The following is a 17,839-nucleotide window of genomic DNA, read 5'->3' as shown; positions in this document are numbered from 1 at the left end:
TTAGAGGTGGCATGGCTGCAGCCTAATATATTCTCTGTTGTAGTCAGGAAAAGTATATGATGCTCTGATTTTATTGTTTTAAGCTATGATTACAGTATTATCTTTTCTCTTACAAGAGGAAGAGAAATACTGTTTCCTATGATCACTTTTATCTCGAATATTCGTTAAACTACCAATTCCAATGCTTCTTAGTAAAACAGATTATCTGTTAAGGTGCCTCCTGCCTTAAATGTTCAGGTTTCAGACCTTTAATGCTGCTGTTATTCCACTATGAAGCTTTAAAAAATACATCAAACCCAAAAGTCTGTCAAAAAACATCTTCAGATAAACAAAACAAAACAACACAACACTTTTGGGCTAGTTTTATCATTTTATAAAAAAAAAAAAAAAAAAAAAAAAAACACAAGGAAACACACATATTGATTTTTTCACTCTGTTGGTAATTTTTGTGGTTAAATATACATTACCCATAATACTCACTTTGTGTCTGTTGGAAAAATACACACTCAGGTTCCATTTATTTTTCACCAGAAAATAATTGGAAAATTCATAATAATAAATTATAAATAAGAAAGATTTCTACTGAACACAGAAGAGTAAATTTAGACAGTAATACCTGAAACAACACCAATTCCATCATCACAGTCGTAATCAGAGACTTCACTGTCACTGATTCTTTTGGACCCTGCCAAGAAAAAAAATAAAATCAGACATGTATCATTTATCTTCCTGTAAGTTAAAACTATTCTCAGTCAACAATATCTAGATAAACATAAGGACTTCATACTAGACAATGAAGCATTAATATAAGTGCATAACAGAAATTATTGATTTTATATTATTGCAAATGTTTTGGTGTACCATCAATTTTCATCTAAATGTTTAACGTACTATGCAATGAAAATCTGAAATACAGCTCAACAACATTGCTTTTATGAAATATTTTCATATACTTCATATCTATATGTATTCATCCCATACAGAGTGAATTATTGACATCACACTGTTCATCTTCCAAGGCACCAACCTCCCACAAAGTCTTGGAACACCAGAAAAATAACTTGTAGCAATAATATTAAATGGATGTAATATATTCTTTAGGTTATTAGTAGCCATTAGCAGGAGAACAGGAAGCTTCACACATATAGTGTGTCCTGAAAAACCAAATCTCTCTGTGATACCTTAGAGGAAACAAGCTATTAAATGCTCCAAGAGACTACACCTGTCAAAACAGCTAGAGGTTAGTTGGTGACGTAGGACATATATATATGTATATATATATATATATATACATATATATATATGTGAGTTTTTGTTTAGCCTAATTTTACCTCTGTCTTCTGTGGCATCTTTTAAATGGCATTTGATTCCTGACATTAGGATTAACCAATGGCATATGAATCATAATTGTTCATCTCCTTGTTTTAGATGTGAAAGTTCCTGTTTGTCAGCACGATAGTGTGTCTGTTCTAATCCTCTGGCCACATAAAAATAGGTAACTGGTCAGTAGAAGATTTAATCTAATTGTCACCAAATCTTCAATCATTTGCAAGATTTTTTATTCTCACCACAGGATGATTTATTCTGAAAAATGCACACACAAAAATACCAGTAAAAACTAGGAGTAAAGCTAAAGAAGGCCAGGACAAAGTAGGATTAATATTCTATCCAGATGACTGGCACGGGAGGATGCTTACTCTCCTTTCCCAAAAGAAAATTGGGAGAACAAATGCTAAGAGGTTTTGTGACAGAAATTTTATAAAATATTTGAATCATAAGAACTGCTGTCATTTGTCAGACTGCCTAACATCTCTCTAGCCACCAAGGGATAATGGAAGGTCCTTCTTTAGCAGAAAGAGTGTCCATACAGGATCCGTATGGAAAAAGTTTTCTGTGTTGCACCTTTCTAGCTTTCAGCAGGCAAGGGTCCTGGCAACTGAGGCTTCTCCCAACCCATCCTGTTTACCGTAAGTCACTAATCACCCCACTGTCCACAAATTCATATAATTTCTTTTTGAGTCAGAGTATTCCCTTGGCCTCTATAATACACTGCCAGTAAGTTCTGCAGTTTAATTTTGCATTGTGTGAAATAGTCTTCCCTCCGTTTTATTTCTATTATGCTATTTCAGACAATACAAAGCTTTTGTATTCTGAGAAACTTGAATGAGCATTCTGTATTCTCCCATAGCCGCCTCTTTTTTTGAGCTGAAATATCATTTAGTTCCTTTGCACATGCAAACCATTCCATATTTCTGATTGTTCCTGCTGCATTTGTTTGTATGTTTTCTAGTTCTGTGGTTTTTATGAGAAGTCAGAAGTAAAGCATGTCAACTAAATATATAATGTCAAGAAATACTGCCTGGAATCAGATTATATTTATTTATTTATTTTAAATGTCTTCCATTAACTTCAGAAATGGAACATACTATAAAGTGCACGGGTCAAAATCATGTATTGAACAGAGTATTGGAAATACCAGTATAATTGCTGGCAGCTTAGTTTAATATTTCTTATCATTTTTGCAAGAGTAATTTCATCTGCTATATATTAATTTCAGATGGTAACTTTCTTTCTAACCTATTGACAACGAAAATTTGAAGATTTAAGTTTCAGTCCCAGCTTAGCTGTGTCTTTTCAGAATACGACTTCATTATCTAAATAATTTGAACTACTTATCATCAAATAGAATGAACAATTCATAGTTTATCTGGGAAAGGTGACAATGAAGCCTCTCACAAATTACTGCAAAGGACTATTGCTAGTGAAACTGTTCTTTAGTATTGTGATGGATATCTTAAAGTGTTTGACAAATACATTATAAAACATGGTACTAATTTAGAGATCAACAATCCATTCTAACATGCAAAATTCAGTAAAAAGTTCAAGCATGTAACACCTGGGACACCGGGTGTGTCAAATAAATGCATTGGTGCTGATGGTTTGCATATATTTAACTTTTATTTGATGGATTTTAGACATGAGGAATGGGATTAATTAAGTCTCACTGCTATTGCATTGGAATATAGCTTATTAATGAAACATTCTTAAGGATATTATTACCATTTTGTCTGCTAACTGGGTGGTTACAAATGGTAAATACTGACTTTTGAATGCTTTCCACTTGGATTAATGGTTATTACGGTTACAGACTGAAGGCAAAATAGATCTCATGCTGTACAATTAGCTGGTGTAAACCACATTAAAAAAAAGCTTTAATTCAGCATACCCCAACCCTGGTGAAATGAAAAGATACATTCTCATTCATTTCAGCAGGTTTTGGTTTAATAACCTTCAACTATCAATAAAACTGTTTTTCAAGGACAGTTTACACTGGGGACAGTGGAGAACCTCCCTATCAGGACTTGATAACCTTCAGCATTCTCCTTCCCTCCCACTTCTTCCTACTCCTTCCCTACCTCAGCTGCACAAGGTACCATCCCACCCCACACGACAGCTCTGCAAGAGCATGTACACAGCAGCGCTGGAACTTTATGGCACTCGCACTGTAGATTTCATTGCAGGGTTGGGGAAAAACCTAAAAGCTATTAGACTCATTATTTTCACTTTCTATTTAAAAAGTACTTTCTATTTAAATTTTTACTGTTTTATTGATTTTCTTATTTGCATTTTTGCTTTCTATTAGGTAGAAAAAGAATTTTAAATATGGTAGTTCCTTAGTGTAAAAATCTTTCCATTTTTCATCTTCATGGCTAGCAATAATGGAAAAAATGAGGTGTTTTATTCAATTTTATGAATCAAATACTTTTTTTTCTGTTAACTTTTTACGGGCTGCAGTGTTGGTGGCCATGGAAGGCTCTAACAACTTCTGAATAAAAATAATATGGAAATCACTGAAGAAATCTTTGGAGAATCTTCTTTGGATGTCCCCTGCCTGTCTGTTTAGGAGGCATTTGGACAATGCACTTAATAACATGCTTTAACTTTTGGTGAACTCTGAAGTGGCAATTGGTCTAGATGATCGTTGTAGGTCCTTTCCAACTGAAATATTCTGTTTTGTTCTATTCTATTCTATTCTACTCTATTCTATTCTATTCTATTCTATTCTATTCTATTCTATTCTATTTTTACAGAATCATATTTCTCTCCATAACATCGTTCTAAATAACTGGAACTTTTCCAATTGAATGAGAAAATATACAATCACAATTATTTCCTTGCAAGGCAACCTAAATCTGTGGAGAGTTCTGAAAGATCTTCTGACTTCTCCATGACAACTGAAGTTGGCACAGCGTTGTGCTCCACCTTCTGTGCTTCATGTATTGCCCATTGATATTTCTGATATGGGCCTCAAGAGAAGACCAACATGTGAGGTTCAAAACTCTACCAAAGCCTATATGACCAACCAAGCAATATAGTTATCAGGACTGACTAGGATGAATCAGCTTAGATACAGAAGGAAGTGCCAGATTTATGGGTCAGGAATTCTTTGTTTTCCTTGTGGGGGTAAAAAAAAAAAAGTAAAAAGAAAAAAGAAAGTAGACCAAGCTCCTGAGCATCCTGCCTCTTAAATGCAAGAATCTTTTACAGGGTTTTGTGGGCTCCTTAGGGGAACGAAGGGCAGTGAAGCATGCTTATGAGCTCCTTCCCTGAAGCTCACAGAAGGCCTTCACAACCACTTAAAGTAACTCAGTATTGCCAGTAATTGTTCTGTCTTCAAAGCTGACACATAAGCAACCCTAAAATCAGTCTCACAACAACTGTCTTAAGAATTTGCTCTCTAAAATTCATCCAGTCTATGCCCAAGGGTTCTTAGTGTGAGCTAATTTATCATGCAGTCCCACTGTCGCTATGTCAATCTGTCACTTTATCCTCCTGCACATAATAGTGGGTTTTTTAAGTTTTTGAGCAATTTCATCTACATTGACAGAGGGTTATAAATACAAAATATAATTAAATTCCTACAGATCTTTGAAAATTATTGCTGGATAGAAGAGAGAGATATAAATCAGAACTCCTTAATGAAAAAGAAACATTATCAAGCCAATATTTGTGGCTAATCCCTACGTGCACAAATCCATAGTCACCACAGCAAACATGGTCGCTTCCTATGTGAAGATATCATAAAACATGAGATTAATGTGAAATTATTTCAGGAGAGAATGGAATAGAAGAAATATGATAGACTAAAGGTAGATGAAATTAAAACTGGGCTTTATTAGTAGTACTCTCAAGAAACATCCTGTGGTGGTTTTGGTTCTTTCCACCATGGTATTGAATCCATTTTCTTAACAATATGCATTTCATTTTTTAAACATAACTGAAAGATAATTAGATAAACCAATAATTAAAACTGGAAGAAGGAAGCCCCATAATTAAAACTGGAAGAACTGCAAAAAGTCCCTCATGAAATGCACTACAAAATTTAAGCTTGTAAAAATTGTGCATTATGAATTTATCTATATTTAATTAGCGCAAACTGCTTAGAAATAGCAACTGGATTTGTAACTGGGGATTTAAATCAATATGAAACTGTAAAAATACGTATCAGTATAACTACTGATTTTGCCACTTACCCCATTTCTGTATTTAAAAAATACTTACACTGCTTCTCAAAAAGCTGTAATACAACGATGTTCCTTGTAACATAGCTTAAGCAAATTGCATTTTCCTAGTATAGTTAATAAAGCTCACTACAGTTTACCTACCAAAGCTCCTCTACCTAAAAAAAAGGCAGGCAAAGCAAGTATAGTGTTATAATACTGCTCCAATATCAATACTGAGATGTTGAGAACAGAGAACGAAAGCCAACAAAAGACCTATGACTGAAAAGCAGACAAAAAAAGCCAAGGAACATTTAAGCAATTTAGCACTGCACAATACATAGCAAAAGCACACCAATAAAATATTGAATTAAATTCCGCATGTATATGGAAGCACTAAGCATTCCTGGCATGCTGAAAATTTACCTGAATCATATGAATATAAGCCTCTGTCTGGAAAACAAATATTGAAATGAAGTAGTGTCAGGGAAAAATAGATGAATCAATACATGTAACAGGGGTGGTTAGAACCTTAAACTTCATTGAAATTGCTTCTGGAGACTGAAGAATTTGTAATTGTAGGCCACATTCATTCAAAACAATAAAACTGAAGCAGCTAGGAGAAATTAAACCACAAAAATTCCAGTCACTTCTGGATCAACTTTTATATTTAGTAGTCACAGAGGACTAGTAGAGCTATTACAGCCATTTCCAATTCTGAAATACAACTGCACATTTACTACAAGCAAGCGTTTAGCTTGCAAAATGTATATTCAACTAAGCACACAATATGGGCAGCTACTCTTAAAGTTACTGCGCACTGCTGCTGGCAGGAAGTTTTTAGCAGAATGTTCCTGAAATGCAGAGAGGAATCCTGCTTTAAATTTAACAGACTCAGAAGTGATGTTCCAGTCGATCTTCTGTCTCCAGTTAGGTCCTGACTGATTAGGTAAATATGTACATATATGAATACCTTATCTACATATCATTACCAGAGAATTTAAGAGTCCTGATGTGAGCACAATAATTAAATACTTGCAATATCTGTTTTATCATTTGCATTCCTTAAGTCTGCCTGGTTTATGTGTTTTAGCTTTCCATAAAACCATACAATTTTTTTTTTAACTTGACAATATAACAGTAGGCAAACTTTTGGACAACTATGAAAATGTGAAATGTTACTTTGCATTTGCAGATTTTGTAAATGTGACTTCCATAAAGTAATACGAAGAAGCCAGGAAGTCAGGATAACATTAATACTATCCTACCATTAATAAGACATTATGAATGTTTTTATTCCTTATAGCTGAACAGCTCACAGACATCAACTTCAATATTAAAGAGTGACAGTCCATGAGTAAATGATGCACTTCAGATAACAAGATATGACAGTGTCAAAGGAAAAACAAAAATTTTGATTACTTGCCAACTAGTGCTGTTAAGAATTCATTGGATGAATAGTTCCCTTCTGGCAGGTCACACTTTTTCTGACATCCAGTTACTAAGTATTTTAATATGTAGACCATATCACTAAACCATCTACTACTTACAATTTCTAACCCTCTATATTTTCAAATTGGGTTTCTTGATAAACATAATTCACTTTTAGGGTCCAGTTCTAGAATTCTGTTAAGCTATATAATTACAAAGCGAATAAAGGCCGTGGGTGGGGACAGGAGGTTCAGCATCATTTGCAACCTTTTAGATGTGAGCTTTAGTGCGTAACTTCTCTAATACTTGTATTCTCTGGTACTAATGTCTTCCAGTTATGAATTTCATTAAAAACTGATCCCTCTTTGGCTACAAAATTACAAAAAATTGACTATAGGGAATTTTTCTAGTTTACTCCATCATCAGAAAGTCACCAAAGGCTTAAGAGTACCATAAATAAATAAATTAAAACAGTCTAGAAATTAATTATATTATTAAAAATTAAGGACTTTCTTAATTTAATTTCTGGAAAGATCTGTAAAATGGTAGGGGTTCTTGTTAAAGCACAAGAATATAAAAATACTGAGATTATAATGGGAGTGACAACTAAGGAGGCCATGTTTGTTTCTGTATGGTTGCAAAACAGAAAGAAAATGTAAGAATAGTATTAAACCCATCTGAAAACTTTATCAGAACCATCACACTCTTACATGATAGTTTATTATGATTCAACAATTTAAATAAATAAATACACACTACCTTTAGCCAGAAAGTAAGCTATTGTACGGACCTATATCTTTTAGAATATTCTTAAAGGTCACCTGACTTGCTATTTATTGACTGCCAGAAAAGTTACTTTACCCTATCCAATGAGTTATTTCTAAGGACCTTGCTTTTCTGTCATCATTACATGACAAAGAGTAGTTTAATAACATGATTCTATGAAGTCACCATAGCAACAGCATTATAAATAATCAAATTCCCTTCAACTGCTTCACAACAGAATTTTAAGTATTTCTGTAGTTTAGCTACAATTTAATAAAGTTTATTTTAAAATTTTCAAACAGCACAGAATTAATATCTCAAATAATTTTCTTTTATTAGGAACAATAAAAGTATTTTCATAGTTTAAGGCCTTTTTGAGACACCCCTGTATCATGTTAAATACCTTTTAATTAAAGTATTTAATAAATCATAGATGTACAATAAATACAATAAATAAATCATAGACGTATAATAAATACTGGTGTATATATATCCATATTCTATGAACAAAACATCAATGTATGCAAACAAAGATAACATGCCCAAAGCCTGTGCTCCATATAAGAAAGAGAAAAATTAAGGATGAAAGAGAAAAATAAGTGCTGTTCTTGCTCTCTAGGATAAAAGTCTCACAATATATTAATCATTCATAGTCTGTGCCACTGACCATAAAATGCTCCATATTATAATCTGAAAAAAGTCACTGATGCATGTTTCCTTTAAGTATAACTCACTTACCTACTAGTGAACAGCATTATCATAATTCCCTCAAGTAAGTTTCAGTGACATTGGTTTAAAATTATTGTACTGACTTACCATATTCACGATAAACTAAAAGGAAATTGCTGAGACAGCAAGATCCTGATTCTGCAGTAAAATGAGACTCTACAGAGCTCCAAGGAAATCAACAGTTTTCATTGGATGACTGAGGTTTGAAATGCAGGGGCTCAGATTTCACAGGCTAAAGTTTCAGATACATTGTAATTAATTATTATTAAATGTTAATGATTTTGGTACTACCAAGTGTATCTCTTAATGTCCTACAACATAGACTTGAAAATTTTAAGATTTAAATAATGGAAGAGAGGACTTCAATTAACAGCTATAACATTCAACTCATCTGTAATTTGACAGTACAGACACAGAATTTCAGGAAAAACCCTAAGCACGCAGCAATGACAAATCCATCTGAAAATATTATTGAAAAATTAATAAGCAATGGGGTCCTTTACTTCAGTTTATCAATTTGCTTTTTCTGGTTGGACGTAATAATTTTTAGCATGTTAAAGTCTCAGCATTTCCCCAGAAAATATAGTCTGACTCAGCAAAGTGTGCAAAGCTGACAGAAAAAAAGATTAAACCTTTTCATGTGATTAAAAATACTTTGCTCACACATAATAGAATTTTTAATCCCACCTGAATGAAGAAATAAAATTTGGAAAAGGAAAGTTATATATAGTTTTTTTCATACTATATGCAGGGGTGTTTTTTGTAGAACATAACTGTACTCAAAATTTGGCCCCACAGTTTAAATATTCATTACTATAATTTCTCTCCCTCCAGGTTTTTTATAAGCCTGAAGAATCATGAAACTCAGTGAATGGAGTCATTGACAACTTTAATTCTAAATGTAATGAAAGTCAAATTCCCTTTAAAAGAAAGTTACTTCACAGTCTATTTATTTACAATTATTTTGATCCTGATTGATGCTTCTGGCATTCAGGTCTTGTAAAAATACAGTTTGACCCACTATTTTGGACTTCTGTTTGTTGATTACAAACATCATCATTTCTAAAGTCTTTTAGACCTAGTTTTCAGCAGAGATTATCTCACAAATATTTACTACTTTTCTGTTATCGAGGATGCTTAAAATATAAAACTTCACTTTTCTGCATTCTCATGGCCATTAAAAGCTCTCCTTACACAGTTGTACATACCTATGCTGTAACTAGAGACCTGAAAATGTTTGGGTTTACTATTATTTTCACATTTCTTCCCTTGTGTTGCTATTTAGCTGTTGTGTACACTGTACACCCACTCTCTGGTCTACAGATCAATGATTCAGACAGCTTGGTTTTTTAAAAATCTGACTTGGAAAAGTAATGTCAGTTACTTGGGGAATTCTTAAAACACTTGAAGTAAAACAAACGCTGCTCCAAAAAAAATTCAGAGTCAGTATAGAACTAAAAACATTATTGTTCTTCAAATACACAATAACCCAGTATTCTTTATCAGTTGAACAGGACCAGCTCACACTGCACATAATACATGAACGTAACTGTAAAAGACTAAATAAGAATGTCTCAGATCCAGTTTGGTGTCTGTTATCACTCTATTCTGGGCTGCACAGAGAGGAAGCCATTTTTGATTTGCAGTCCCATGGTATAACCCCTGCTTGATTTCTGTTTCAGTTCTTCAATGAATACCAACGTTAACTTCCATCCCATTGATCCTAACAGCTATAAACACAACATTCAAACCATGTTCAATTTTCTGTGTAATCTGTAGTAAGCCTCTTACCTAATGTGAGATGGAACAATAATACAGTGGCCTAACATAAAACAGGAATGCCCAACTCTTTTTAAAAATAATCTTTAATTTTCTGTTTATAATCTCTTTTCAGAGGCAATATAAAAAGAACTTCAGTTTGTCTGTAATTCTAGTTAATGTTGTCTGAAATTCTTAATGTATTTTTTTTTACGTCAAATGCTAAAGGAAATGAAGCCATTTTAAAAATTTTCTTCAAAAGTTCGGCACGATAAGTAAAATAGACCTACTCATTACCTCACATTTCACATAAGTTTAGAACACACTCACTCGACAAAAATCAGTCAGTTTATGAAAATCTGAAATGTAATTATCTGAAAGACCTAGTAAGTAATAATCCTATGTTCTGTATTAGTTCCAGTTCCTAAGTAGATGTCTTTCAAAAAATACAAAGGAAAAAGCATGGTAATGATCCTTCATCACTAGGAAGTTAAGGGACTGTGTGGATCAGAGGACTGGGCAAGAGAAGGTGGCCAGGTGGCTTAGATCAGTCTGTACCACAACGTAATGCCCATTCAATGATATTGAGAGACAAATACATGTAGAAACTAAGCTATTATCTCTGAAAGCTGGTTCCTAAGAAAATGGCATATGGAGGAAGCCTGCACTTTGCTACTGGCTGTCTGAAAATACAGCAGAACAGTCTTCAGGGCTGGCAGTCTGCTATTCATCAAGAACACTACAATTCCGTGATATTAAAAGAGAATAGAAGTAAGTGGTAAGTGTAGGTGGTTCTTTTAAAATACCTTCAGAGAATAACATTTAAGTATTGTCTTCAAATATATGTATTTATAGCAACTTGACAATCATGAAGATAAGCAAGTTTAGATGTGTAGATGTGTATTTATACAAACAACAAATCATCTTGTAATTCAAAATCTCTTTTTATTTCTCACACTAACAATTTTTGGGGGCATGCAATAAAGTATTTCATACTGTACTCACTAATTCTACACACAGAGGCATCACAGAAATGAACAAAAGGTGGGAGGACTGAACTGCTCAGATTTTGCAGCCCCAGAAATTGAAATCAGCTTCCTGTGTAACAGCACAGGAAATGTTCTAAAATGTGCTTTGGAAAAGACAAACTTTGTAGACATGCCTGGTCTTCATTCTGGAGATTTTTTTCACCTTGTTGTAAGGTGCCACTGGATAACATCTTCTGCTTCATCAAGAACTTTAGACACAAGAAACTAAGATATTAAGTTTAACTTAATATCATTCTGAAACCTCAAAAAAAAAAGTAAAAGAACCGGACTTCTATATGTTATTAATATATTATTAGTGAAGTCAAACTGTCATAAGATGAGCTGTCTGCCCTTCACCAGTTCCCTGGTGATGACATTTAGGTTGGGAAGGGCTTTCTGGTAGTCACCTGGTGCAACGCCTTTTTCAGGCTTGGACAACTTACATTGCATTGTTACGGCCTTGTCCAACTGAGTTCTGGATATCTCCAACAGGATATTCCATCACCTCTCTGGACAACAATAAATATTTTCATTTCCATTTCAGAGGTGTGACACCAATTAGAAATTTATATTTAATTGCTAAAAGGATTCTGCTACCATTGAAGATCTTGGACCAGACGTTACACTTCCATTTGGATGCCTTTCCTGTTCCCAAGAAGGAGACATTTTTATTCCAAGAGACCTTTTTCTCTATTAGCTGTACATGGAAAACTATCTGTTTAAACTGGAAATTATTTATAACACACAAGAACTCAAGAAGTGCATCTATTCCCAAGAGACTAAGGAAAACTCTTCTTTAAGGGATCCCAGTCTCAGTAGAAATGCAAATAGTATAATTTATTGTAGGAGTATGGAAATTCTTCAGAAATCACAGCAAATATCTAACACTGTTAATTTGGCTGAAGTTTTTAGAACCTCATATTGTGAAAGTACTCCTTTCATCTTCATTGAAACACGGGACTTCTACACCAAATCTTACTGTTTCATCAAAGCAGAAGGGATGATAAGTCCTTCCCTTTACATTTACAGACAGGTGTGTAAGATTCTTCAGTTGAGCATAATATTAGTATCAGTATTAGTAACAGCATTAGCACTAGCATTAAAAAAACCTCATTGATAATCAGCATCATTTAACAAATCTTTAGTCAAGTATTACTATAATCTTTTCCAAAATAAATCAGTTACTGTCTTATTCATTCTCCATGGCAGTTATTTATTTCACAGACAGGAAATATTAAAAAAATAGGGGGTTTTTGCACGACTGAATATTTCCTTAAAACCAGAATTTCACAAAATTCACATACTAACAGATACTGCAATGTCCAACTGGTCTGTAAAAGTAATTTTACATGGAAAATTAAATTTCCTAAAATGTTTTACAAGATGGTTGATAATTTAGAAGAAAAATAATTTTAAAACTTTACTTAATACTCACGGTACTTAAGAAGACTGAAAAGGACTGAATTGAAACAGAACTCCTTACCTGTTAACTATCATTTCTTTCCTCCTTTTGTAGAAAAGTATAATCTAACAGCTTGAAGGTTATGCACTGTAACTCTGTTACTCTATCTCAGAATATTATGATATGGAGCATTTTAATCCTTCTCACCATCCAGTGCACAGACACAAAATCTGTCAACTACTTGAGATACTTATACACAAGTGATTATTTAATAGGGAATCCACACAGAACATACGAAATAACAATGTTTGTTTGCATGGCTACAAATGCCTGTGTTTCTGTGAGTTTGCATGTAACGTATGCACACACACACTCACATACAATCATTCAAAAAACCCAAAGAATTCTTATAAATAGCTTCTGGTTTGTTGAGGTTTTTGTTGTTTTGTTTTGCTTTGTTTTGTTTTTATACCAGTGTCAACTGATATTTTACGAAGTTAATTCAGTGAAGGATAGCTTAAATCACTGGCAGTAATGAGCAGTTAAACTAGAGAAACAATGAAGTATTGAGAAAAGATTTTCACACTCTACTTATTCCTATGTATCGATTTTTGTAAGCATACTGTATATACTCCATTTTCCAAATATCTACTGGTAACATCAAACTGCTGTGCATCAAGTATACCAAACTCTACAAAACGTAATTTTAAGATAAATTCTATTTGTGAATGTAACCAGGTAAAGTAGTAACAAAACAGGGTAACAGGCCATGGTATTAATTCGGCTACGTATGATGTTATATGCAGGCCACTTTATTTTTAAGAAGTGTGAGCTTAAGAGAAAGGTACTGCACGTTCAGTTTTGGTTAAACAATTCAGTTATAAACACAATATAGGAGATAAGGCTTCAAGAAAAAAACAGCACATTCCAAAAGATCAAGATAATTTGCTCGAGCTCAGGATCTGAACCAGGTACTCTCACAAGAACAAACAGGTGTATTTCACAGTGTTCAGTATTACCATTTGTAGCATGTCAGACTCTCATCAATAATCATACATGACCTCATTCATAATGTCTACAAATGAACACACAAATTCTTCCCATCTACAGGATTTTAATATACTTTACATGGCCAATTTAAATGAACTATATACAGTGTGTAAAACTAACAACCTACTTTGTAACCTCCGTGTGGGACTCTCGCCATGGAGCTGTCTGCGTGGCAAATATGGTGAGGGATGGGGAAGTGGCAATGAAGAGACATCGTGCGTTTGAAGCTTGTACCAGTGAGGTTCATCATCTAGTAATGCTGTCTCTAACTCAATAAGAATCTAAAAAAGAAAAAATGGTTAAAAGTAGGAAAGCATTACATAACAGAACATTTAAAATAAGTATGTTCATAAATTTTATTCTATTATTCTCTTATTGTTAAGGACTTCATGTGAAGTTATATAAAAATCTTGCATTTAATATGAAACAAGTTTCTGTGCCTTTTAAAATACTAAAGATATCAAAAATATTTCATCAAACATTTTTTTTACCTTCTAACAACCTTCACAGCATTCAAGTATCTTGTAGCAAGTTTGTCAGCAACATTACAACATTTTGGTAAAATACAAAACCAGATAATATAGATTTTAATGAACAATTCTAAAAGAAATCCAGAAATCATGTGCATGCTGTTACTAAACCAGAATAAATACAAAAAGAATCTCATATCAGTACTATGTAATAAGTGTGAGATCACTATTTGTTTACTACTAAGTGAAATAAGGACAAATGCAACAATTTAAAACAGTTTTGCTTTGCTATACTTGATTATTTTCTAAAAAATACTGAATATAGACAAGAATATGTGAGCTACCATATTTCTCTAATAACTACCAATAATTGTATACCTCTCCTAAAAATTCACTTTCTTCCTCTCGAACTCGTGCTTGGTCCCAAAGAGTAATTTCTAACATTCGTTCTCTAAATTCTCTCCGATGAACTGGAGAATAAATGAATGTCTGATTCCACTTAGGTTCCAATGTTTTCTTTACTGTTTTTGTTCTTCTTTTATTTTTATCACTGCAAAAAACAGTTAAATATTAAAAATGTTCAAAAGACCATCATACCGTAATTAGCATATCATGGAAAGTGGGAAATCTTTAATCAGTAATACATATTATAGCGTTATGGGCACTATATGTCAGGATCAGCCCTTTATGATAAAATAAAGTTCAGCACATATACTGAGGATAATTCATAACTTCATATTAAAAACTAAAGCTAGGTGATTTCCAGTTCACGTGCCAATTCCAATTTTAAGAAGTTCCCTGAAAAAATAGGAATATTTTAATATGTTTAATTTGGAAATGGCATTTTATAAAGCAAAACATACTTCTCTAAATGGGAATCACATGAGGCACAGTCGAACAGTTGAACATGTATGCAGACAACACTGGGCACAGCAAAAATCTGCATTTCAGACAACAGAGCCAGCTGGTTCACTCAAACTTCCAGTCCTACAGCAGCTGAATCTTAAACTGCAGAGCAGGAGGGAGCAGCTGGCCAAAGTGAAGGAATGGCCAGGGAGCTGTGGGCAGCATGGGGCCCTCTCTGCAGGGTTTGCCTGACTACGGGCTCCACAGTGGGGAAACCAGGAGCCCCAAGAATGAGTTACACGTCTTTTTCCAGCAACAATGGGAGGAACAGAATTCTCAATACAGTTCCTAAAATTCTTTGGGTCACCCCAAGGATCCACCCAGGTTGAAGGTGGATCTCCACTACAAGGTTGGCCTAAGGTATTGGAGCACAATGAGGTCTCCAAGCAAGGCTACCATGGAACTCCTGCCTCTGGCTCCAGGCTGTTGTTGAAAGCAAGGTGTTTTGCAGAATAATTCTGCTTGAAAGAATTAATATTTTCTGCTGGAAACAAGTTTCACTGGGAAACACCCACACTCCTTCAACTGAGAATACTGACAAGAGTTCTCATAACAATGTTTAATTTTAGACCTGCTGATTACTGCATAATGCAGCTGTGGTACTAATTTATGTGGATTTTTTTAATGTGACAATGCAGATACTGTCTTTTTGCTACTACTTGTCAATTGTAATGTATTTATTGTATTTCTGAACTGTTACTTAGAAGCTGGAAGAAAATATTAACAATGAAATAATATTTTTAGACACACTGTTAAAACAAATAATGTAATTATTTCTATTACACTAAAGGTTTGTTTACCCTTGAGAACTGAAACAAGTTATATTAGACAAGCTTTTCCATTGAAATTTGTTTAATCAAAGAGAGTTCAGTATCTTCATCTAATCAAATGCTTGATTTATGTAAGTGTATTTTACCTCTAGCATGTTTTCTTCTACTACACAAGAAATATATTGTTGCTTACTTAGCTTTTACCTCTAAGGAAAGGAAAATGAATTTCCATGTCAGGAAAAAAAAAAGTACTCAGTAAGACAAATTGCTGATTCTTATATAAGTGATAGAAAACACACACAGTAATTGAAGAAAAAGTTCTGAATGCTTCACATAAATACACCATTGCAGCAGAATAAACTTTAATGTTACGTAACTTTTTGTATTTGTATACTTGTGAGTAGTTAATAAAATACCTTCTGTCTGGAAGAAAGTAAATTTTCACATAAGGATTCCTTGGCCTCCCATCTTCCCTCGAAGGAAGATCCTTTGCTCCCAGTATTGTCACTATTAACTGGTGACCAACCTTGTCATACCACAGTTTTATCTGTAATGAGAAAATATTAATTAGTGAACTCATATCTACAACAAAGCAGCATATTTATCCTTAAAATTAATTTTGATCATAAGCTTCTATTTGTATTGGTTACTTAAACAGAAAAGACTATGTTCTACTTTGTACTTATAACAAAGCATAAAAAGAAATTATTACTATAATAGCTTCAATATGTACCAGGAGTTACTATATTTTTAAAACCCTGTACAATAAGTGCATTATTTTATACTAATTGTTTTTCACACAGTGGTCTGGTTAGGGGTATTATCTCTTGGCAGTGATATTGTATTACTTGAAGTACTGATGTATGGTGTTCATATATATACATTTCTAAGGAGTTTATGCACAATGAATGAATACATTATTCATGTCCTGTTTTGCTGGAAAGACTATGAGATAAGATCATCAATACTTCAAATCTATACATGTTTTTCAATCTCTAAATGTTCTTCACAGTCCAATTCAGCAACAACAAGACAAAAACTATTACTAATCTGCAGAAATTATTAATTAGTCTTAGACTTGATCTATCCCTTTTTACTACAGTCATTAAAAGTTGCTATTTAGCTATTTTGGTTTGAATACTATATCTGAAAATTACTTATTCAAGGAGAGGATATACCTGCTTTAGAGCACTCAATGTGGAAGGGGGAAATGGTGCAGTTAGGACAAAATAAAGGATTCATTACATAGTGGCACAACTGCAGCACCAATACAGCTGACAGAGGAGACTCTCTTCCTGGGGAGTTTGCTTGAGACAAAGGACAAACAAGGGCATTTGAAGGAAAGACTGACCCTGCCTGAACTTAGGGGAATCAGACAAGATAATGCCCAGTCCCACAGCTAACCAAGCAGTGCACCTTTAGGCAGGAATATACCCTGGCTAAGGTAAACACGGCCAAGGAAAGGTGCTTTCTGTGGAGCCAACCTCACATAATTTCAGAGACAGGGTCTCCATCTGCTGTCATAGCTCCTCATCTTGAGATTTTCAGCCACTTAAAGAAAGGTCTTTGTAAAACTTTCAAGACTTTTGAGCCACCAACAAGAGGTTGATTTAGCTTTCTATCATTCCTTCATTAAGCAAGATTACATTAAGACACACCAAATCAATCAATAGTGGCAGTGTACTTCTTCCTTCCGCATTACTGTGGATCTTGCAACTCCTGTAGCCACCAACATTGGAATGCAGCATTGGAATTGATACTAAAAAGGGGAGGATACCCTGTTTCTACATCCCTGGAAAGCAAGAGGCTTTGTCAGTATTTTTTCTCAGCTGAGAGGTATCTGGAGTATAGGTATCTCCATCCAGCTACAGATCACAAGTAGAAAGCTTTGCACCAATTGTATGAATCCAAAGCAAAGCTTTAATGACCTCTCAAGTGCAAGTCAACTTAAATGTTCTCTGACACTAAATGTATCCACCCACAGGCTTCCTTAGGAGTCCTTAAGCAAAGGTCAGACTTGGTTAGTCCC

At 34.0% G+C, this 17,839-nt stretch overlaps 1 protein-coding gene across 49 annotated transcripts in view; it reads right to left on the bottom strand.

Annotated features, from left to right (window-relative positions):
* The window catches only part of RIMS2 (regulating synaptic membrane exocytosis 2), a 469,796-nt gene that overhangs the window by 179,274 nt on the left and 272,683 nt on the right, over positions 1-17,839 (bottom strand). For 26 of the 49 annotated variants that reach the window (XM_065054187.1, XM_065054205.1, XM_065054195.1 and 23 more), the window contains 4 exons: positions 16,227-16,357; positions 14,513-14,684; positions 13,792-13,945; positions 617-685 (listed from right to left, as the gene is read on the bottom strand). In XM_065054187.1, coding sequence (XP_064910259.1) covers positions 617-685; positions 13,792-13,945; positions 14,513-14,684; positions 16,227-16,357 — 526 coding nt within the window. Of the gene's footprint in view, positions 1-616; positions 686-5,927; positions 5,955-13,791; positions 13,946-14,512; positions 14,685-16,226; positions 16,358-17,839 lie in introns of all 49 variants that reach the window. The other 23 variants (XM_065054186.1, XM_065054172.1, XM_065054173.1 and 20 more) reach the window with 1 other exon arrangement.

This window comes from Columba livia, chromosome 2 (genome assembly GCF_036013475.1).
Source record: "Columba livia isolate bColLiv1 breed racing homer chromosome 2, bColLiv1.pat.W.v2, whole genome shotgun sequence".
Lineage (NCBI taxonomy): Eukaryota > Metazoa > Chordata > Aves > Columbiformes > Columbidae > Columba > Columba livia.
The sequence above is the reverse complement of the archived record's forward strand: the minus strand, read 5'-3'. Positions and strand labels throughout refer to the sequence as shown.